Source organism: Fukomys damarensis, unplaced genomic scaffold (genome assembly GCF_012274545.1).
Source record: "Fukomys damarensis isolate Sample0158 unplaced genomic scaffold, DMR_v1.0_HiC HiC_scaffold_3, whole genome shotgun sequence".
In the NCBI taxonomy this organism is placed as follows: domain Eukaryota; kingdom Metazoa; phylum Chordata; class Mammalia; order Rodentia; family Bathyergidae; genus Fukomys; species Fukomys damarensis.
The window spans coordinates 36,615,458-36,640,017 of NW_022900915.1; the positions used below are offsets into that span (position 1 = coordinate 36,615,458).

Consider the following 24,560-nt stretch of genomic DNA (forward strand, 5'->3'; position numbering starts at 1 on the left):
GCTACTGGGTGCTGAGCACCCACGGGGCTTCGGTACCCCAGCCACCCTAAGCGCTCTCTTGCTCCAGGAGGTGCGGCCCGCGGGCGCCATCCCTCAGCCAGACGCCTGTGGCCTCCAACCGCGCAGCACAAACGCCTTCTCCTGCACCGCACCGCCTCTCCGCACGCCCAGAGCACCCCTGCCCTTCGATCGGGTGGGCAGAAGGGGCAAGGGCGCCACTGAGTGGGGGTGCTCCAGGCCTGGGTTCCATCCGCAGAACCACCAAAGAAAAAAGAAAGAGGTAGCGAGCAGGGGACACGTGATCTCGTCCCCCAGTTTTATAAACAGGTCTTTATTACTATCAATGTACTCATGAGTCGACTGTTCGACCCTTTATTATGATGTGCAATCAGCCTGACTGAGGCTTGGTAGCGTAAACCTGTAATCGCAGCCCTCGGGAGGCTGAGGCAGGAGGATCACTGTGAGTTCGAGACCAGCCTGTCTACCTAGTGAGACCCTGTCTCAAAAAACAAAAAGCAAAACAAAACCGAAAAGGCTTATGTGAGAACAGAGTGACGCACAGTTCACGGTACTGCTCATTCCCTACAAATCACTGGATGAATCCTTGCTGGGCTGACTGACTTCACAAGAACCATTTGCTCTCCACCTGCTCTCGAGAGTTCGCGAGGGCAGCTGTGTGGCCCGAGCACTTTTATGTGCTTCCCAGACTTGTCAGTCAGGTACTTTGCACTTGCGAGACAATGAACAGCCCGTTTGCTGCTTGTGAACAGATAACTTAGCGTGCCTGGGGAATAAACAAACAGAACATCGTGCCACAGTCCACCGAAATGGATTCAGGAAACCACAGGAAGCAGAACTGTACCTGGACCTCGCCCAGGAGCCCTCCGCTGCGCTCCAGCACCAAGGGGAGCAGCGTCGTGGAGTCCGGGCTGGCAAGGGAGATGCTGCTCTCATTAAGGAACCGCACCACGCCAGAGGGAGAGCGGCTGGGAGCCACCACGATCCTGCTCAGGAGGTGGTGCCCCAGGAGCGCGCCGCCTGTGGCCCGGGTGAGGAGGACCTCCAGGGGGCCCTGGGAGCCGCTGCGGAGCAGAGCAGGAGTGGGGTGAGGCCGGACGTCCCTTGCACGGACAGCCCGGCTAAAGCGCGATTGGCCCCAGGCCGGGCTGCCTTACCACGCCCTGTCCTGCCCTGCCCTTCCCTGTCCTCCCCAGGCTGCGCCCCGGCGGGTTGACTGGACCGGGTCATCTCCGGTCTCTAGCGGGCACCCGTGCCCAGGCCTGGCCTTCCCGCCCCGCTCCCGCAGTACCGACCTCCCTTTGCCACCCTCGACCAAGACGTGTATGAAGCTGAGGTTCTGCCTATGCTGGAAGGTGACCGAGGCGCTGTGCAGTATGTGATCCACGCCTCCAGGGACAGCAGATGGGCTCCGAGCCACGAAGTCAGCTGCTACACGACCGTAGGTCCCGCGTAGCCTCACCACTGGAATCGCCACCGTGCCCACGTCTTCCTCCACTGCGACAGGGATTGCAACTCAGTTTTATGACTCAGCCTGATTAAAGGCACAACGTGAACATTCAATTTCTCCACAAGTTGTCATTTTAGTAGTGATTAGTGCAGCTGGATGTACAGATGTATATGTCCACAATGCCAGAACTGGAGGCTGAGGCAGGAAGATTCCAAGTTTGGGCCCAGCTGGGCAGCTCAGTGACTCAGTAAGAACTTGTCTAAAAATTAAGCGGGTGGAGGAGGGCTGGGGACGTAGCTCAGTGTGAAGGTCCTGGGTTCAAGCTCCAGTACCACAAAGAAGTTACCAGTGTAAATTTCACAGCTCTTAAGGAAGAATATAGTTTGTTAGATGGTAAAAGATAGTGATTAGTAAAAGAATTTAAACACTGATTTAATCATTACAGCCATCCTTTTTCTGTGCGCTACCTACAGATATATAACTTGCTTTATAGGAAGATGCTAGATGAACAGGAAAAACACTTTTAAAATTTGGAAAAAGAAGCCATTCTGGATTCTCCTGCACATTTAGTGGAAATACATTATAAATAAATGAACTTTGTGTTATTTATGTTATACAAACATTGCAAAAGTTTACATATAAAAACAATTATACTATTGTGAAGTCCTATAAAATCTACTTGTGAATATGAAATGTATCCAATTTTAAAATTCCTTAAAAAGAACCTTTATTTCTTACGGCACCATGCCAACCTCTGTGTACTGAAATATGACTTACCAGTGCTCATATATCCATGGCTAAGTAAAACTGAACTTACACGTACACGACCCCAAATCCCCCCAGCAATCAGAATCAACCAGAAATCAACGGACAGAGGGACAAGCCAAATTCGTATGTACTTCTTAATGCAAAAATTAAACATGACTTTTACTATTAGAGGGTGAATTCACAAAATAGTAATATCTTCCATGACAGACACATGAAGTCATTGTGAATCTGTTCCTAAAGTGATTTTTACTAAACTTTAGAAATAGCTAGGCGATGAAGAACTTTAATGGAGGCAATGAAGCCAATGAATTAATTGCATGAATAAGAACATATTTAAAAAGTTATGAACCAGGGATTTAGCCCAGCAGTGCTGCCACCTGCCTGGCAAGCACAAGGTCCTGAGTTTGATCCCTGGTACCAAAAAAAAAAAGTTATATTCTGCCTTTGAACAGACCAGTTTCCAAGAAAGGGAGCCATTCGTTTCTCCCTAGTGAGGAAGAGAGTCATGCATTTGGGGTTTGCTTCACTAGGAGAGAACTGTAGATGCTAGGCCAGCTGTAACTGCAGCTGCTGCAAGACAATAAGGCCAGAGAGCCACACATTAGCTGCATCTGCAGGCCAGTGAAATAAATGTTCATTTCAAAGGGGATTGTTCAACAAAAAGTGAATATTCACCAATTTGTGATCATATAGGAAAGTAAATATTACATAGACAAAGTTTCAGGAAAATGTTTGAAACATAAATATTTTAATAATCTTAAAGCAAAATATAATTTTCTAGATTCAATCATTCCTATTTTTTAAAAACTCATTCCTATTTGGCTTTACCATACACAGAAAAATTCAAGACTACCTAAAGGTTCAATGAAAAAATATATTCAGAAAATATACAAAGGTATGTACACACACACACACACACACACACACACCCCAAACCAGGACAATGTACATATAGGAATTCAAGATGAGAGTCATACGCAGCTACTGCTCAATCAGAATAGGACAGTAAGCGTCTGGCAGGCTAACCCAACCTACCTTGGAAGGTTGTATACTTAGGGTCAAATTCAATGATGCCCTCTGCGTTATCATTTTTCATTATTATGATTCGAATAGTGGAGATGTTTCCTATTTCGGGAGGTTGATCTATCTGAAGTCCATTTTCTTGGATGGTAAAATCATACCCTCTTGTAAAGTCATAAGAAATAAAAAATTTAAAATACAACAAAATAAAATGACACGACAACATAATTGCTTAGCGTAAACTAAAGGATTCTTTTAGCTACTATCACTATTACTATTCCTTAGTTTGTTTTTTTTTTCCAGAGATGTTTTTAAAAAAATTTTTGTGCTGCTTCCAATTACTGGTGGCTGATTCTAAAGCACTGGGCCCAGTACACTTAAAGATAATAAACCAGCTAAACTTTAGTCTTACAGTGTTAGGACAACAGGGTTACTTTAAAAATGTAAAAAGTGTCCTTCCCCTAATCAAATTTCAAGATAAGTCACCAAAATTCAAAAAACTATTTCAACCTAATTATCATCAATGCCTCTATTCTATAGCATAGCATAGTTTACTTGTATGATGACATTTCAGCAAAAACAAGTTTTTTTACATTGGCATTATTTCCATCAAACAAGTTTTAACTTCTAAAGGGTGTACACTGCTTTAATTCTTGAAACTAAAAAATGATACTAAGACATTTCAGTCTTTCAATTCCCCAATTCTATTTGCCTGGTATTCATACTCCACCTTGTACTGACAGGTTGAAAGCTGGTGAATAAGATTATATATAAGCCAAAATTAGAACGGGGAGGACTAATACATCAAATGGTAAGAGAAGTCACCAGTATTCTGTGGTGGGCTGCACAGTAGGTTAACTGGTTACTCTGAGTGAACACCAGCGTCATAAGTCTTCTCAGAAGTACCCAAAAAAGGAAACACGTTGGAGTATACTTCTTACTTTTTTTAAAGCAAAGAGAAACTAATAAGTATTGGGAAGGAAAAATGTGTTTCCCAGAATTAAATTTCACTAGAAAATGCTTTTTTAAAAGTGTATCCAGGAAGGCAAAAAATTTCAAGTTAATAACACAAATACAATCTCACACTTAATGCTCTACTTATACCAAATTCTATGAATTTAATTAATACAGTGAGTGTCCGCTCAGAATTCTAACATATTTCATATGAGCAGAATTCAATCCCATTGCCAGGTACAGAAATTAATCTGGGAAATTTAACATCTGAAGTATATGTGAACCCAAAATATTTCCTTCTCAGCTGGGATCCTGCTATATACTGTACCTCTGCCACTTGAGGGAACACTTCAGTTATAAATAAATTTACAGCATAACATCTGTATAACATTCGAAACTATCACCAGGTGTATGAAACATTCCTTTCAGGTTCCTAGGAATGCAGAGTCACTCGGGGGAAGGTCCCCTCTCCTCAGGTCCTGTGACCTCGCAGCCACCCAACCTGCACACTCAGCTAACATGGTGTAAGTGCGCCAGGGGCTGGCACCCCTCAGTCCAGTGTGCCCCACAGGCCGGAACGAAGGAGACTCGCGGGGGTTCCTACGGTTAATTTAACTCCCTCCCTCCCCTCCTTTCGTCTTTCCTTCCTTTTTCAATACTAGGACTGAACCCAGGTCCTCACACACTTCCCCACCACCACCCCATGTTGAAGACAGGGTCCCACTAAACTGTCCTCAAAGTTGAGATGTCCTGCTCTGCCCCCGAGTGGCTGGGCGTGCCACCATGCCCGATGACACTGTGCTCACTTTTGATCTTCACTGAAAACATCGTGCACGTTACTGACCAATTATCTTTGAGTTAAATTTTCCTCACTTTGAAACTACAGTCCGCAAGCATTCGCCTCGTTTCTCTACAGAAGGGCCAGCAGAGCCTTGAGAGACACCAGTGAGGAGCCCCGAGCTGGGCCTTCCACAGGCACGGAACCGGGGGTGGCCAATTCCCCAGGCCCACTGACCTCCAACCGAAGGGCAGTTAAACTACTTAGTCACCGAAGCGCTGGCCCCGATGCCACGCGCAATTCTCTGGCTGCCCTGAGTGAATGCACAGAATGTAACCACACACTTTCCATCTGGGAGAATATTATAAATAGAAAACTGCAAAAAGGGTCCATCACTCCTAATTTCCCTTCTGTGCCCGCTGTCACGTCGCACGAGTGCAGAGGAAGGAGGGTTCCACGCCGAGTGGAATCTGCGCGTGCAGCGGTTGCTCTTCCCCTCTTCCCTGTCCCTGTTTCCTTTTTACCTTCCCTGGATCTCCACCTTCATGATTGCTACAGTAAACTCCTCAGGGCCTTCAGGATGGGCATCGTCAAGGATCTCAACCTGCAGACCTCGTGCCGTCTCTCCGGCCTTGAAGAGGAGCTGCCCGGAAACAGGGAGAAAATCCTCGCCTGCGTTCGCCGTGCCGCCCACCGTCTCGAACCACAGCCTCACCAGGCCGAAGCAGCCGCCCACCCGGGCGACTGTGATGTTTACCTGTGTAAAAGGCAGACGGCGTTACCCAAGTCAGACACCGTGTTTACAAAGATTGCGTGGAAATGAAACAGCTGTGTATAAATTAAATAAACTGTGTGTTTAAATAGCGATGATGGAAGCAAGCGAATCTTCTAAAAAGTTTATTTTATATTTACATTTTTGTTTTGTTTTGTGTTTTGAGACAGAGTCTCACTATGTACCTCAGACTGGCCTTGCACTCACAGTGATCCTCCTGCCTCAGCGTCTGCATGCTGGGATGAGAACAGCTGAGAAACTAACGGGGATATGCATTTTAAATGCATCTGCACAATGGGAAAAGCAAAACCGACAGTAAGATTTGAAGTACTTCCCACCATACCCTCTGCACTTCCTCTGACACCTGGAGCTGCTCCTGGGAAAAGGCAAAACGGCCATAGGGGGCGTCGCTGGCCACCATGGTGATATTGGCTGTGTGGCTGGAGGGGCTCAGCCCTGCGCCCTCACTGACGCCTGTGAGCTGGAACTCGTAGAAACGCTTCTCCTCAGGGATGCTGTCGTTCAGAGCCTACAGAAAGACAGAGCCATCATCAGTAGAATCCAGAAGATGCAAAGGAAAGGATCTGTTGCGTGAATGAAAGCAACAGGCTCTGTGATGTTAATCTCCTCTCCGTAAGTCACCCCAACCACACACATGGACATACAAGAGCCAGGGTGTCACAGAAGCCAGAAACGCTGCACCTGTATGATCACAGTGGCCAGCGACTGTCCATCCTGCATGGTCAACTTCCCTGAAGTCTCGACAAACTCCTCCACAGAGGCAGGGAAGATTCTCCACCACACTGCCACCTCCCCTGAGAGGGCAGGGCCGCGGACGAGGCTATAAAGACATGCAAGTATCCACTGAGTAGGGCTTTATTGTGGCACTTTTCCGAAATACACATTTTCTGTGTCTTCCAACCATAAGCAATTTTGTTTCACGAACATTATGCTTTAAATAAACTCATCCATCAACTAAATAATAAAAGAAAACCTTAGTATTCCAAGATAGTAGCACCCAAGGTACTGAGCTAGTAAATGTATCTTGACAGGAGTACTGGAAAAGCTGAACACCAAAAACAGGTTTAAATGAATAAGGAGAATTATTTATACATTTTTATTGATATACAAGAAATTTAATATTAGTAACTTAGCAAAGGTTTTTTTGTGACTTTATGTTATTTTGCTGTACTGGGGAATGAACACAGAGCCTCTGTTACTCTCTCCCTCCTTCCCTCCCTCCCGTCCTTTGAGGACAAGTGCTCTCTAAGTTGCTAAGTTGCCCAGGCTAGGCTCAAACTTGTGACCGTCTTGCCTCAGCCTTTCAGAATGCTGATGTAACAAGCATGAACCACTATACATGGCCTGTTTAATGAAGTTGTCCAAAGAGCAGTAAATACTTCATACATGTGCATGCAACAGAAAGGATAAAGTATTCCCTTTATTTTTTAAAATTTTTTAATTTTTTTGTTTGTTTGACACAGGGTTTCACTATGTAGTTGAGACTGACTAGAACTCACTATGTAGCCTGGGCTGGTCTTGAACTCACAGTGATCCTCCTGCCTCAGCCTCCTGAATGCTGGGATTATAGGAGTGCACTACCACGCCCGGCTAAAGTATTCCCATTAAATAAATAATAATTTTATAAAATCACAAAGTCAAATCCAGCTACTTCACTGATGGCTGTTCTCCTCATATTTCATGAGTGAACAGTGGAGAAAAAACTTCCCTACAATGGTACTAATTTAGTTATATGAAAGGCTGGATTGTGGAGCCCTGCAGAATCAAACTGATCTTGACGGTTTCCTCAGGAATGATTTTGTGGTCCAGACACACAGCATAGAGAAGAAGTCCCTCCCACGTTGCACACTAATGTGGAACAGAACTGGCTGCCAGCTCAGATCAGAACCCAGGTCCACGTACTCCTTGAGTGTGGATCAGCAAATTGCCCACAGCCTCTCCATGATCCAACTCACCTGTGCTCAACTTCTGCCTCAAGTTTTACTGTCCACATGGTGCTACCAACACATACAACGATCGTGTGTGAACACCATGTGTTTACTGTGAATGACATAACACAGCTGATCATCGGAACAAAACTTCGTGACCCCTACCAAGGCAAAGGACAGCGCTGAAGCCCATACCTGATGAAGGCAGTGCCGTCGTACGTGGCTGAGGGCTCCCCGATGAGCACGTGCCTGGAGGACGGAGCGATCCCAACTTCCCCTGCTGCTGCCTTCTCTCCTCGGATGATTATCGACGCTCTCCCTACAGGAGGATGATCCACAGTGCTGATACAAACACACAGATGCAGACACAGACACAGAGACGTAGAGCTCAAGAGAATCATGTAAGGTAGGCACCAATATCCTCATTCTACCAATGAGGGCAGTGAAACACCTTGAAGACGCTGAAAATTTGCCCACAATCCAGCTTTTATGGAAAGGGCAGGAAATAGGAAAATGAGTCTGCTCTCAGTCCCAGGGTAAGCAAGAGCTCCTGTATCACTCATAGGAGCTCCCTTCTACAGCAAGCATTTTCTGTCACTGCACTCGGCTATGTGGATAAGTCGCCTGGCTACGTGGCAAAAACCAGGATTAGTGGGGCAATGTTTTAGTTTTAATTTTACTACCATCTGGCCAAAAGCATTTCTAAAACTGTGTCAAATATTCCTACTAAAACAGAAATAAAAGCTATATCAAAGGATTTGAGTATCCATATTCGAATATATCAGCAACTTGAAGAAAGTTCTTCCAGAAGCATACAGGAGGGATCACGAGAAACAGCTGTGTTATCATACTCTCATGTTCTTGGGCAATGGATTAAGGAAATCAAGGAGAGTTTGCCATACACAACGATGTCAGTTCAACAAATACAATGAGAATTTTTATTTTGACACAGGTTTTACTTTAACCCTTCACGAGTCATTTCCGTGTCTAATTAGCCTACATAACATCAATTGTCACCGTAACATGACGCACATGGCGGGGTCACTAAAGAATGATGGAAGAATGTGGCGCCTCCTTGGCAGCTGAGGGTTAGATCTCCACCGTCCCTCAGAGATTCACGTGTGCAGGTTTGGTCTCCAGCCCATGGCACCACCGGGAGGTGGCAGTGGAAGCATGAAGGCCACTGGGGTGCGCTGTGCCTCGGAGGAGACACTGGGACCCTGTCCCTCTCCTCTGCTCTACTCCCCAGCCACCATGATGTAAGCAGCTTTCTGTGCTGCCTTGTCAGTCCCGAGAGCCATGGCCTACCTACCAGAGACTGCTACCATGAGCCAAAATAAACCTCTCCTCCTCACAGATAGACTGTCTCAGGTGTTCTGTCAGAGACAGAAAGCTGACTGACACAGTAGGCTTGCTGGAAGGGACTCTAGATCAACAGGCAGGAAGAAAAACTACCTCTCATACGTAAGGTGATACTCTACAATCTTGGTAATGTTCTTGTCCACACAATTTAATTTTAGTCATAGACCACTGCACAGGATAGAACTGTGATGGCAAAGAAAGAAAGGCAGGTAACACTATCAAGGATTTATAACCAGAATTTCTAGGCCATTTTTTAAAACTGTCAGTCCTGTTTATAGCACAAAAAAACCATTTTAGAACCATTTATCCTTTCTCTATTGGTCCAAAAATCATATCAGCCTGCAGACCACAGGCAATGGGAATTATGATGTCTGTCTCTGAAATACGAAAATATCTGAGCAATTAGTGTTCACAGGTTTAGTTGGGCTATCATATCACACGTAACAATGTATTAAGTTTTAAAATATTTTATTACAAAAGTAGTATGTGATCATTAAAAATAGCTTACAAAAATAGGTAAACAAAAACACTATTGACATTTCAAATAAATAATTCCAAACTCATGTAAGACACGCACCTGATAAGAAATGAGATTACACTTACTATATTGTTGTGAAGACTACTTTATTAACAGTCACTCATGAAATCAAGTGTACTTAACATTAATGTAATTATTGGCTTTTTCTGTTATACCATTTTGAATGGCTGCAGTTTTCTGCCACATTTTAACCAATCTTCTGCTGTGGGACTATTTCAGAAGTTTCTATGTTTATTATATGAACAGTACCACAAGGAATGTCTTTATTTTAAAAATATCAGCACCAGGTGGCATGGAATGTTCAACCTATGATCCCACCAATGTTGGGTATTATAAATTTGATTTTAAAATCCTTTATCTGTAGCAGGGGTAGAAAATTATATCCTTATGTTATAGCAAAGATTTTAGGAATTATAAAAGCTAATGTTGCCTATCATTGCAACTACTGATTATTCAGTTACATTTTTTGAGGGTCAAGTTTTTAATTTGCAAAAACGTGACTTTCTCATACCTTTTACTGGAGATATTTCTACCTCATCAGCTGCCGTCAGCTGAATGGTGAAGTGTCTGTCCTCATCCCACGTGGCGTCTGGGAGTGTGTTCAGGACGATGGTCTTCTGGGACTCCATCTGTAGCAATCAAGAGAGACAAGCAATCCCCCCAGGGTCTAGTGTCAAATCTGACTGTGGAATAGTGTTTGTGTCCATAAACACTTTACGTGTGCCCTTTTTGTCACCTAGAAGTTTGACTTATGCCAAGGAAGAATTACTATTCAAAAAACTAGGTCTGATTAGTCTCAATATTCTTTTTTTTTTTTGAGACAGGGTCTCACTACGTAGTTGAGACTGACTGGAACTCACTATGTAGCTCAGGCTGGTCTCGAACTCATAGCGATCCTCCTGCCTCAGCCTCCCAAGTGCTAGGATTACAGGTGTGCACCACTACACCTGGCAAGTCTCAATATTCTTAAATTCCAATGGGGCTTTTAATGAGAAAAATGGAGAAAAGATTAACACATCTCCAAAAATTTCAACCATTGAAGGTCGAATCCTAGAGAGCTAAGTGGTCACATCATAAATATAAGCAAACAAACAAATCATGCATCAGAGGCACCTGGCTCTACTCAAATGAGGAAACAGCTTGGCCAACCCTAGTCTTGGGCAGGTGACAGCCTTGAGACTGCCTCTGCTGTCACCACTGCACGTCCGCCTCATGGCAGGTTTTATCACTGTCCAGTTAGCAACAGTACCTTCCTCGCTAACACAGTACGGAGGGCAGTAGTCAGGGGCCTATTTCATTAGAAAACTTAGTGCTTCTATCTAGGAGATTGGTATTGTGTGTATACATTTCGTCTTTTATTTCACCTTTAAGATACTGTTTTTTGTCGTTAGTTTTTACTTTTCCCCCACTACGGCAAAATCATAAAAATTGTATTTATTTGTCTAGAGACAGGGTCTCACTATGTTGCCCAGGCTGGTCTCGAATTTATGGACTCAAGTAATCCTTTTGTTCCACCCTCCCAAGTAGCTAGGACTACAGGTGCACACGAGCATTCCAGGCACAAAATGTTACTGACTGTTGGTCTTGTGCATGTTTTCTCTCCCTGGATTTCAGTAGCATGGTTTGTGTGGATCCCACTCCTGCCTGCAGCTCTGTCTTTGCTGGACAACACACAGCCTTTTATTTTTATTTATTCTTCTTGTCACCCTTATCTGGCCATTTCTTTTTGTATGTTTGTTTTATTTCTGAGATGAAGTCTTACTAATTTTCCCTCGATAGTCTGTATGTCCAGGGCCACATGATCCTCCTGCCTCAGCCTCCAGAATAGCTGGGATTACAGACCTGCACCAGCACATCTGCATTCATCTGTTTCAATCCCATTTGTCAAACTCCCCCCTCCTGGGCCAGGAATTTAGCTCAGTGGTTCCGCCGCCTGCTTTGCAAGCTCAAGGTCCTCAGTTTGATCCCCAGTACCACACACACACACACACACACACCCCAAAAACAAAAAACCCTCCCCCATCCTGTTATTCTCTCTTAAATGCATCTGCTTCTGCATTTTTCCTTCACTATTGGAGAGCTGGCCATGTCAATGCAGGTAGATACAACTTATCCCTTTGACAGCTGCAGGGATTCCCCTCTGTGCATTCACACTACTTGCAAGACATGTCTAACACTGGTCATCTAATATTATAAGTAATATTGCCATGAACATTCATTCTTGTATGGACTTCGTTGTATGTACAATTATTTACCTGAAGTGCTATTGCTCTTATATAGTTGATTCTGATTATTCTTGAATTCTGTACTTCTGAATCTGCATACTCACTAAAATTTACTTGTAACCTCACAGTCAATACCTGGGCACTCTAATCACTCACAAACATAGGCCTATGGACAAAACATTTTAACACACTTTTCATGTTAAGTAAGCACTGTGACTTATACTGAATGAAGATTATTAAACATATAATAGCATCACATCACAGCTCCCTTCTGCTTCAGAACATGAGATTTCAGCTCTACACTTGGGGGCCATTTTAAACAGTGAGATCACCAACAAAAAGCGCGCACACACACACACACACACACACACACAAACATGACAATGCATTCGGAAAACGACACTTGTTTACTCAGTCAAAACAAGAAAAGGTATTGCTGGTTCCCCCTCAGCTGAGAATGAGCAAATTTGGAGAATGACATTTTCGCCACTGTATGTCCACACCTAAGTATGAAAGAATGAGTCGCCAAGACCGGAGGCTGGGGAGATGAATGGATTTCAGGGCGTGGGTAAACGCTCAAGCGCAGCCTCAGGAACAGTAGGAATTGACCACACCCGACTCACACAACTCAATTGTATTCTACACATTTCTAGTGCTCCCCATTGACTACTACCTATGGAAGCCAGCTTTTCATGTGCTGGGGTCCCCACTTCTCTGAGATACAGACACCCAGAAGTCAGGGGGAACCGTGGTAACAGGGAGAAATTCCCAAGCAACGCTTTTGGGCTCTGGTTATAAAGGACAGCATGAAACCCTCTCAGATAAAAGGCAACGGGAAGCTTCACAGGGAAATAAACTCAGAAAATTTCTAGTAGGGATTCAAACTGCACTTAAATAAGGCTTATAAAATATCCTGCACAAAAAGCCATCTTAGTTGAATCAAGATGTTCCCAGGTTGATTTGATCACAGAATCTTTTTTTTTTTTTTGCTTTTAAAATTCAGAGCATTTATTACTATACTGCAGAATAGCTGCTCAGAAAAATGGCACTCCAGGCCTTCTCAGGAAAATGAGAACACAAATTGTTTCCTAACTGAACTTTAAAGCTTCTAACTTCATTCACACAAGGTAGGAAAGAAGTAGAGTTTTGCTCTATTAAGTTGAGGTAGCACTGAGCTACTTAACTGGGCTTTCTGACTATTTCAGAACTATTTTGTAATCACTTTATAAACCACTAACCAAGGGCAGGAAGTTGGCCAGCCTCTTCACAAACATAATTTCATACAATCTTTACAGCCTTTGATTAGGTTAAGCATTACTACCCTCCCCACTCTGCACGTAGGAAACCTAACATGAGAGAAATTAGTCAATCATCCCAAAGCTACATGGCATTAAGTGGCAGAGTGAAGATAAAATTCAGATTAAGGTCTAGCTAGTTCTGAGCCTACAACTCTTACAGTTTTTCAGTGGGAACTTCCAGGAGCACAAGAGAACCCAGCCTGGAAAGAGAGTAAAGGAGATGCAGATGACACAACCTGAGGTGACAGAAGAAGTCTGTGATGGCAGACAAACCCTCCAGAAAGGGGCAACCAGAGAGGCCAAATACAGCGCAAGAAATGTGAATTGCAGAGAGATAGCTAAGAAACGCCAGAGTCATAAAAACCATGTGAAACATGGTGCTTATGAATAACGGTGTTAAGAGAAGAATAAACATAATGAAGAATACATAACCCATTTTTAATGCAGTAGATTTTGGTTAGTATGTAAAAATAAATGTTTATGATAAACTGTGAAGTCAAAAAGAGCAAGTTACAGAACAGACAGCAGACTAAAATTCCACTTGTGTAAGAATAAGATACATAGGCTTGAATATGCTCAGAAAATTTTTGGAAGGATACATGAGAAACTGTCATTAGTGATTACCTCTGGGAGGCTGCAATGTAAGATCCAAGAGGATTCAGGGGATTTTTCCTTATTTTCCTCCATCTGTGTTATTTGAGGCTTATAACAATGTCACATATATTGCTGTAACCGATTAAACCATAAAGATGGAGAAAAGATTTCCAGGTTGCCCCAGCAGCAGGCTTGGTGGGGGAGAGGTGACTTCATCAAGAGCACATACAGACACCATACAGGACCAAAACATTAGCAAAAGAAAAAGAAACTCAAGCTGTAAAGTGCTTCTGAAACCGAGACGGCACATTCCTGTGGGGAGGTGACAAGCTGGGGCAGATGAAAGGACACGGATGCACTGCACACCGTGAACCTGCACAGTAAGGAGAACGCAGACTGGGTCAGAACATTTCCTGACTTCTCTGAATGCCAGGCCCAGGGCCTATGCTGACCCTAGGAAAATAGACTTCCCTGATTACATCTAACAAGGCCTCGGGCAGGGAGTACACACTCTGGACACTGCCATAAAACTTTAGGATGTAAATATTATAAAGTAGGAATAAGTAACTATGAAGAGAAATCATTTGAGAAAAGAGATGAAAATAATACTAGTTAAGATTCACAATATCGAAGAAAGATGCAATCGCAAAATCCAATATTTACAAGAAGCAATAAATAGAAGAATCTACACTGCAGAAAATTTAATCAGTGGTGTGGAGGACAAACTGAAGTTGTTTTATCAAAATGCAGAGTAAAAGGTAGAGGTAAAAATGATAGGTGCCACAGTTACAGCTCTGAGCAAGAATGGTGTTTCTCTGCATATTTCCTTTCTGCAAGGACCATTTTACTCCGCCATCCTACACTGAAAACAGCATTTCTAAGGAAATCCTGAGTGAGGGGGAAGACAGAGGGGGAAGGAATAACAGTGATTACCCTGGGACCATCCTTGGTGGGTGCAGTGGGCAAGAAGCAGGAAGGGTAGAGAAAGAAGGCCAAGGAGAGTGGGAGGGACTCTCGGTCTCTGTGGCGATGCTCTGAGGGCCACCTCCACCCCCTTCTGGCAAGGACTAATCCGTGAGCTGGGCGTGTTTCCAGGACGAGCTGCCGTAGGTCAGGCTCCTTAGAAAACGCCTCATTTCTAGAAAGCCTCCTCCTCCTGCAGGGCTGGATCCTCTTTCTCACATGGTCCCTATCCAGTAACTGTTCAGGACAACATTCCCACATCTCAGGTCAACTTGAAGAGCCAGTCTGTCTTCAGAACGAGCTGCAGCGTACAGTAGCAGAGGTGAGGACTGCACTGCACTTGCCTTCATCCTGTCCAGTGCTCCTTCATGCACTTATGTAGGTGCCAGTACAAGGAGAAGCATCTAAGAGCCTCCTGACACCCATCTCACAGCCTCACCAGGAAGACATGGATTTCACACCCTGGACCATTTGTCAGGTAGAAATAAGACAAAATAACTTCACCTCATTGATAAGAGAGGACTGAACAGAACCATGGTGAGAATTTCCCTGTAAATGGGGGAACCATGAACCCAGAGCTCTATTTCACTTTGAAGTAGTCCAAGGAACCACTGTACCTTAAATCTTGGTACAATAAGGGACACGTCCTAAATATAACAGCTCTTGTAGACCAGTATCTCAACTGCCAGATGTGAGCACCAAGTTGCAAGGAGAATGATCTGTGGGATCAGAGAGCCACCTGTATCCAAGAGCAGGACCAGAAAAGGCTGAGATATCATCCAAACCAAAGAAGAGCCCATGGACACTTGGACACTTGGACACTTTAGACCTGGATGTGCAAAAACAATGGAAGCGCTATGCAGATGTTCATGAAATGTACGTGGTTGGTGACCAAGCAACTGAACACAGGGTGCCATCCAGAAACAAGTACACCCTTCTTGAGGTAAGACTCTGAAAGAGGATAGCCTTACTCATTTGGGGGAAAGATCAGAATGCTTGCTATTTTGGTATATATTCTATGCTCAAAACAGAAAATCTTCCTAATAAGCTGGGAAGTAGATCTAACTGTTCAAATGAGGTAAACAGAAAATTATTGCTCATGTCATCTTCATAGAATTTTTTAGACTAATTTCTAAATTTCAACTGTTTCATACCAGGTAATAAATTTTCAGAATTATGGCTGGGGCATGCAATTTCAAGTCATCATTTATTAGAATTTGAGAAACAAGTGGGTGATACGTCTGTGATATTTGACTCGAGTCTCAATGCCAGCACAGTCATCGATGTCTCAAGAATGGTGGGCAGCAAAACAAAACCAGGACTATTTCTTCCTGTGCTGTTTGGTGATTAGTGCTTGGAAGAAAGGTCAACAGACCACAAAAAGAGCTCAACTCCTCTTTTGTCAAGAGTGGAGTAAACAATTTCAGGGACAAAAATATACTGAACACTGTTATATAAACTCATCAGTAGCACTATGCTGAAGAAAAGCATGGGCGAATTAAAGGAAAATGACAGGAGTCCCGGGGCTGACTGTACCTCAGCGAAGTGAAGTATCCCATTCAGAGGGCTGAGATCATGCCTGGCTTTATCCTCCACTGCCCACTGAAGCTGGACAGCTCCTTCTCCTCCCGGGGACCGGACCACCGTCAATGTCACACGGGAATCGGGGTCATCAGACCCAAGGGACTCATCAACCATTACCTGAAGAAAGAAGATCCAGTACGGCAATAGTAATAATGATGATAACAGGAGAAACAAAATCTTACTTCTAAGATGCAGGGTTTGCATTTAGGCTGCTCTTCATGGTATGTTATCATCGTACGGCAGGCGTGTTCCAGGTCACTCCACTCCCATTCTTCCCAGACACACGACTACTAGCCATTTCCTGTCCTCTCTCTCAGCTCGAAACAGCATGTGGCTGAATCCTGGCAAGAGACTGCGTGCAGGAGTGGCACATGCCACTGGCACCCGGCTGTCAAAGTGCCCACAATCCTCCACGTTTTCCTTTGCCCATCTGCCAGGTGGCTGGTGATGATGCTTGGGACCTAAACGAGGCTAAAGCCAGGTGGTGAAGAGGTGTCCCATATCTGGCTGCACACCAGGACCACTAGGGTGAGACTCCTGCCTAAGGAAGAAATGAGGAACCCAGATTTGGGGGTTCCTGGTCATGGCGATCAGGCTCCCCACAGACCTGAACTGTCCCCTGAATTATCTGGTGTTTTCCAACTTTAGCGAGTCAAACCTTAAAAGGAATTTTAAAATCTGATATGAAAGAGAAGTTCTGATTTTAATTTACCAGCGCTACTGTTTTATACAAGTTCTTGTTAAGAGAGTCAGTTCAAATGAATTACATATGCTGACCTTGTGAACCTGTAATATCCAACTTTTATGTAAACTCAAAATACAACACATGTTTTCCACTTACAAGACAGAAACTTAATAAGTGTGTAATGCAACCTTGTTTTGTTTTTCTCATGAGGGTTTTGCACTAGCACCAAGAATGGAGATTGGGAGCTACCTGATACTGCTGGCACTTCTGTCGTGCGTCAGTTCTCACATACGTGCTGCACTGCCCTCATGAGCGGCTTGCCAATGTGGACAGCTTTATACTAACAACCGTTTCCCAGTGCTTTTCAGGTTTCAACCTATCTGTGTCACCAACCGATGCAAACGGAGTGATCTTTGTGTGCTCAATGCTGCACTTCTTACATATGTATCAAAAGATCACCTCAGGCTACCAAGAAATACAGGTGACGAGGAAAGCAACCACAGGGCTGAGCAGCAAGTTACTAACTCTACCAACAATGAAGACAGCAACTGACACTCATTGAGCGCAAAGCCCGGGTATGAGTGCTTTACACACATTAGCCCACTGATTCCTCATAATATTTATGGGGAATGAAACCCACAGAGTAGGTAATCTAAACAAATTGGGACTTGGAGACCAATACAATTAGGTAGTATTTCTAACCATGCCTAAGTTTAGAGAACCAAAGTTTGCAACAGTGGATGAGACAAAATTATTAAACAAAAATAATTCATGAATAGCAACATGATTCTTCATTTCTGTATAGGAAGTGAAGCTTATAAACATATTATCCAATTCTTGAATCCAAAAGTTTGATACATTTAAAATCAGAAACAGTATTATAAGAGTTTACTAAATGAAAACTTGAACATTAAATCCTATTTTTTTATCTAAGCCTAGAAGTTCAAGATTTTCAAAAAATGATTTACATGTTTATGTGCATTAAAATATATACACAAATATTGCATATATGCAAAGAGATATGACATGGTTGGAGATACAATAAACCATTACTGATATCTCCCTTGAGATGCAGATATTCTAGAAACTTTCATTCTCCTCTTTATGATTTTTTACATATCCAAGACTTGCTGTGTTGCTCAGGAGACACCCAAAGCTACTTTTCTCAGTGGCCAGGCAATTATTAGGCTATATTTAAACTCTAAGCCCCTGGGAAGCTCTTTCTAATAGGCAACTTATAGACTGAGCCTTGGGTCCACAATAAAAGACAAAGAGCATTAGAGCAATTGGTTTATCCTTAAAAATGATTTATTGTGATTGTTGATCACCTATAAATGATTATGTAAAGGGACACTGATGTATAGGACCAGAAAAGTTGCTGAATATAAAGGAATTACCTAAGGATTTTTATGAATGTCTCACCTGGGAACTGTATTGAATAGGTAAAATCACATTAATTATGACATGGTCATCATGAAATAATAATTATGACAGTTTATAGTGCTTTATATTTAAATGTGATGATAATTAAGTACTGGTCACCAAGCCTGCTACACAAATATTAAATTCTCATGATTGGTTAAACTCCTTCTCCTCCCTTGAGGTTGAACCAGTAACAACTGGGTTCCCTTCTTTGAGTCTTTGAAGAAAACAGCCGATGAGAAGTAAACGGGAGGAAACATGAGCTGGGGCGACTGTGGGGTTTTGTTCAAAATAAATGAAGACAGCAGGTAATACAAATCCTTCACTAGCTAACGCCACACTGGGATGTAAGAGCAGGACCCCCATGACAGAACCCTGCACTCGGAACAGGAGGGAGACTGGCGGCAGGGTCGTAGAAAGGGAGGTGTGGGGACAGCACGTCTTCGTCTACTGTAGCCAGCAGACCCGAGTCCGTTTCCCTCTGTGACTGCCTGTGTAGAGTAAGAGCTCTCCTGCTGCAAGGCAGTGTGTGCACACTGGAGGACTGGCCTCTACATCACAGCCAATTCAGGAGACACTTGAAGAGAGACTCAAGTGAAGTTGGTAACGGGGAATTTCAAAACAAGAAGACCACTTTCTACTGAAAATGACATTAAAAACTGGCCTGCGGCGGAATGCTCAACTGATATATTTAACTTACAGTTTGTTTTTCAAATCCGAACACTCCAAATGGAGAATCATTTTGTGGAATAACAACAGTTAAGGCAACATCGTCACCAAGTGTGCCGCCTCCAGACACACTGGTCAAGGAGACGCTGAACATCTCCATGAGCTCATGATCAGCATCATCGATTATGGTGATTTCTATCACTGCGGTGACCTGTGAAAGAAAGGGAGCAAGGAAACGAGAAAGAGAGAGAAGAAAAAAGAGGAAGCGAGAGGTGTAAGGAAGGAGGGAAAGAAAATGGAAATAATTAATACAAGTTTTTCCTCTTATATATTTAAATTTTTTAGTTGAAATTTGGAAACATGGTACAAAAGAAGGAAATGTGGTTTTACCTTTTATATTCACAATACTTTAAAAATCATATATACCTGCAGTATTTCAAAGTCAGAACTTTAGTCTTTTATTTTCAAAATGAAAATTATCTATGTAATAAAATATTGTACATTTATAGATAGATAAAACAGTGGATTCTCATTCTTGAAAAAAATTAAATGCCACACAAATTCTAACCACCATTATGCAAACATGAAACCTGTGTGTGCTGAGTATTAATATTACATGATATAAAGTGGAAGTTATCATTGTCTTCTGCAATTAAAGTAAATCCCATCAGCTTCAAATAGTTTTTTTTTTAACATATGGAAAAAGAAAGGCAAGAAAATAACCTCAAATTTGCTGTTACCAGTTGTTTATGATGAGGAGTTAGTTCACACCTCTGAGTTTATACTAAAAGTTTTTTTTATAAACTTATAAATAATGCTTGGTCCATCCAGGCACGGTGGCGTGCACCTACAATCCCAGCTACTCCAGAGACTGTCACTCAGGGGCCAGAACAGGGTAGGCACTTTAATGAGACCCCCTCTCATAAAATAAAAAAAGGTCCAGCTTGTGACTTTGCTAGTAGTCATAAAAGTATCCCTGCTACACTCATGAAAGCTGAAACGGGAGGGTCCTAAGTTCAAGTACCACCTGGCAACTTAGTGGGACCCTATTTTAAAACAAACAAAACAGAATGAGGATGTAGCTCAGGGGTAAAAGTGTCCCTGAGTTTGAGCCCCAGTACCAAAAAAAAAAAAAAAAAAACCACAAACACACAAAAAAACACAAAGACTCAGCTATATGTCCACATTAAAAGTATTTTTTCTGAAAGGAAAAAAAATGGAAACAAAGTCTTTGTACATAGGGAAGGGTGAAGAGGATGAAGGGAGGGCAGGGGAATGCGGAAGAAATAAGAACCAAGACACATCACGTAAAGGTACAAGATCCCAATGATGAATGTAACTGTACTGTCTACCTTAACTGTACTAATAAACTTAATGGAAAAAAATAAAACAATAAAGAAAGACTAGCAATGACATCAAGGTATTATGTGAACTGGCATCTTGCTTTGTACACTTGTGCTTACACTGTGAAATTTTAATAAATGTATCTGCAATCTATCTACCATGGGTGAATCAGTGAGATAATGTAAAGTTTTTATAAACTTCAAAAGACTATCCCCAAGCTAAGTTATTGTTATAAGAATAAAAATGCAGCATGAAAAAAAGTATTTTTTCTGTTTCCCACAGGTAAATTCTAGTACTTTAACACACATATTTACCAGAAAATGGTTTTTCTATGTAAGTCCACCTAAAACCCTTAACAGCAGAGAAAAGCAGGAAATCTAGATGCCACACTCAGAAGAAACCTGAATAAAGCCAAATGCTGAAACAGAAGCTCAGGAAAACATCTGCACCTCAAACCTGAGCTGGAGAATACAGAATATCTTCCCTGTGCTACGTGAGCTTTAGGAATTACGATGGTTCTGAGGGTTCTGGCAAATAATGAATCTTTAACACCATGCTCAGAATAAATGCTGATGATAAAACCATAATTGGAAGGTTGCCTTGGTGAAAAATCAATTTGTTTCTGCTTTTATCTCATTTATTCTCCTTTCCCTCCTTTTATAGGAAATGGGTCAGAGTTCTTAATCTGGCAAAAAAAAAATCATGATTTCAAAAACATTTACAATAAGAGATCTTTCTGGGTAGGAAAATGAAGGAAAATCTAGATCCATATGCGCAGGGAGTAAGACGATGCGTCCCAGAAAAGCAAGGCTGGCTCTGCTGTCTGACGTTACTAACACTTTCATGGCTCTTTATTCCTATGCTTTTTCCACTTACTGATTAAAATTTTATTTTAAAAAGTCTTATATCACAAAATGCCCAATTCATAAAACTTACAACAGTTGAGGAATGTTTTGTTATTTTAAGATCATTAGACTTAAATCTAGGATAATTTTTTCCAAATTTTTTTGAAGTTTAATGGTTCTGGGTTTTGGTGTTTTTTTTGTTTGTTTTTGTACCATTTAAGCCTTTTTAGAATTATAAACTAAGTTTTGGGTATTAATTCATAAATGTGCATGGTAGTACTAAAAATCCTAAAGTAAAAAATGTGTAGCTATGAACATTAGTAAATGAAAGAAACTAATGAACACAGAGACAGTTTAGCTCATCAGGCAGTTTTTTCCACATTGTTAGGCACCTCTAAGTCAGTTACTGTTTTATAAATTCTATTTTAACTGGAATCAGGTGGGGAAACTCAGACACGGGTGAGATTCTTATCTCTTAACCTTCTCTTCCTATGCCACCAATAGATGACCTGTGAGTTAATATTTCTGTTTGACTGAACACAGAAACATTTAGAAGAGTGCCATCACTGCTGCACGCTCAACCATGCTTGCCTAGAACATGTCTGAAGTATGAGCAAAAAGAAACTGCATTCAAGGCGTGCGTACTTGGCCATCTGCGAAGTACAGCGTCCCCTGCGGCGGTGCGAAGTCCTCGGAGCCAGCGCTGCCCGGCACAGCCGTCCAGTGAACGCTCGCCACGCCAAAGCTTCCGGCCAGCCGCACCACAGGAACCAGGAGGACGTTCAAGGGCGGCGGCAGCTCGTGGGCGGCCACAGCGCCACCAGCGTCCTGCAATGACACCCAAAGGCGAGGCCCAGGGTGGCCCCCCGTCGCGCTCTCTCCGCCCTCTGTTCCCAGTTAGCTCTCAGACTTTCTCTTCAAAGTACACATTCCTAGCGGTACGTGTAAGATTGCAATTTAATGGAAACAAACTTGCTTAATCTTACACTAGTTCAAAGGAAACCAAGAATTAGCTAATGAGATAATTTTGGTTACTTATATATTTATAAATATCCACCTGCAAAACCAGTTATTTTGCAGAAAATATAGAAAGTCAGCAGGGACAGGCTTCTCTATGGCGATAAACACATGAGAGCTCATCTTACCCTGGAGACCTGAAACGTAAAGACACCCCTGGGATCATCATTTTCTTCGATCACCACCTCAGCCATTTCCAGTCCAGGTCTCCGCACACGGGGCGGCTCCGCAGAGAAGCCAGAGCTGACAAGGCTCACCTCTGTGATGGAGACCACAAAGCCTTCTTCCAGCTCAGGAGCATCATCCTGGGTGGAGACAGAGGCGGACTCTTAGTTCTCCAAACTTACTTAATTTGCATCGGAAATTTGACATTTTCCAGTAAGGAACTGACTACATCTACAGGAACTGGCAACTGGGTCACATATCAAAAAAGACTGCTTGTCGTATTTTAATATGTTCTCACTGAAACTTCAGGTCTATGGGGTATTTAAGATTAACGGTGATGTTTCAATGAAACCTTCATTCTCAATAGCACATAAAATAATTTTTAAAAATCTATCATTCAATTGTGACCATATCCTATTGAAAATTTTACATATAATATTCCAAAAGAAATTTAAGAGAAGCTGGTAAATTCTACATGCTTTAAACGCAAAAGCTCTGAACTTGTAAATCTAGATATAGCTTTATATTTTAATTAATTAAAAAATTAACTTTATGCTTGAGCAGGTAATAATAATTTTTAAATAAAAAAGAAATTATATTTAAAAAGAAAGGAAATCTCCTTTCTACTTTATTCCCTTTGTCTTAGACTGTCCTCTCCAAAAGACACTATTATGTAATAGCATCAATACCACTAATAATACCACTAATATTATTATATACTGTTACTTATTTAGTAATATATTTATAATAGGTAACACACAGTTATTTAATATAAACTATTACATGTAAACACAATGTTTGAGCACATAAATAACACAAATGCCATTATGCCACTTTCAGTTTTTGAGCCTCCTTATAGGTATATATACTCACATAGTTTGTCTTCCTTCTGATTTCTAATTATGCGCATAGAGACAGACATACACACTGGCATAGATATGTTGGAGGTTAGGATTATCGTGTGGACTTGACTGGTTTAAGACATGCCCAGGGGTTAGAGAAGCCCACTTCTGGGGGTCTGGATTGGTCTTAAAGGAGTGGCCTTGAAGACAGTAACTGGTCCTCTGGGAATTCACCATTTCCCTGTTCTGCTTCCTCCCTGCAGCTCTGCTCTGCCACACCCTTCCACCAGATACTTTTTGCCCTGCAGCCAGTTGACCATGGGCTGAATCCCCTGAACTGAGAGCCAAACCAGACGTCTCCTTTATGTTGTGGATGTCAGGTATTGTCTCCAAAGTGATGGGAAAGTTAAGTACGGTAGCACAGAAAACAGAATGCACAGAAAACTAAAATGAAACCATCTGATTATTAATCTTGATTCGAGCAATTGTGTCATGAAATGAAACATTCCCCTGTCAAAACAATAAAAATAACCAGATGGATTTAGGCCTTTCATTCATTCAGCAATTCGTTTAAAGCAACAGATTGGTCTACGTAATAGTGGAGCTAATCAGATATATAATCAAATAAAGTAAATGTTTCAAAGTTCATTCAAATTATTGAAAAATTAAAATGAAGAATACCCTTGTCACTTCTGCCAGCCATGTAAGATACTTACTCGTTATTAAATACTTATTTGGATGGGAAATTATAGCTTTATGTTTAACAACGTCTTTTTAAAACAGACTTTTACCTATACAAGCATCACAATTTTACATTTAAGAGCATTTTTCTTCATTTTACAACATATTTATTGCAATCTATACTTACTGGCAAAATGGCAACTTTGGCATGAGTTTCTTTTATGTTTTCTTTCATTATTATTATTGTTTCTTGTAATACATAATCTTCATTCTCAGTAGCTTGATTATTGATGTGCAGTAAGAAATTAGGTTTAGCTGTCAAGTGAATGGCAATGTCTCCAAATAGTCCTTTATCTCGAACAATTTGTAACAGAAGAACAGTGATGTTCTCTATGAGATAAACATGTCCCAGGTAAATACATGTTTTTGTTTGCTGTCAATTCTGTCCAAGCCCTCATGGTAGGATGTTCTGCACTAGGCTTTTAGACAGTTAAGGAACAAGGGTAAATAAAGATAATATGTGCTACCAAGGAACATTCTTTGCTTTGCCTGCACTGCCCCCAAAATTGGGCTGGAACTCACCATCTGCTGCCAGCCTTAGATCTCATTTAAACCCT

The 24,560-nt window shown here is 42.1% G+C and overlaps 1 protein-coding gene across 1 annotated transcript in view; it reads right to left on the bottom strand.

Annotated features, from left to right (window-relative positions):
- Nucleotides 1-24,560, bottom strand: part of Adgrv1 (adhesion G protein-coupled receptor V1) — a 405,831-nt gene that overhangs the window by 257,109 nt on the left and 124,162 nt on the right. The window contains exons 55-67 of the mRNA XM_033767703.1: nt 24,131-24,333; nt 22,384-22,560; nt 21,884-22,066; nt 19,081-19,260; nt 16,226-16,390; nt 10,121-10,238; nt 7,905-8,028; nt 6,463-6,601; nt 6,104-6,289; nt 5,513-5,745; nt 3,272-3,420; nt 1,314-1,515; nt 863-1,082 (exon numbers count right to left, since the gene is read on the bottom strand). Coding sequence (XP_033623594.1) covers nt 863-1,082; nt 1,314-1,515; nt 3,272-3,420; nt 5,513-5,745; nt 6,104-6,289; nt 6,463-6,601; nt 7,905-8,028; nt 10,121-10,238; nt 16,226-16,390; nt 19,081-19,260; nt 21,884-22,066; nt 22,384-22,560; nt 24,131-24,333 — 2,279 coding nt within the window. The remainder of the gene's footprint in view (nt 1-862; nt 1,083-1,313; nt 1,516-3,271; nt 3,421-5,512; nt 5,746-6,103; nt 6,290-6,462; nt 6,602-7,904; nt 8,029-10,120; nt 10,239-16,225; nt 16,391-19,080; nt 19,261-21,883; nt 22,067-22,383; nt 22,561-24,130; nt 24,334-24,560) is intronic.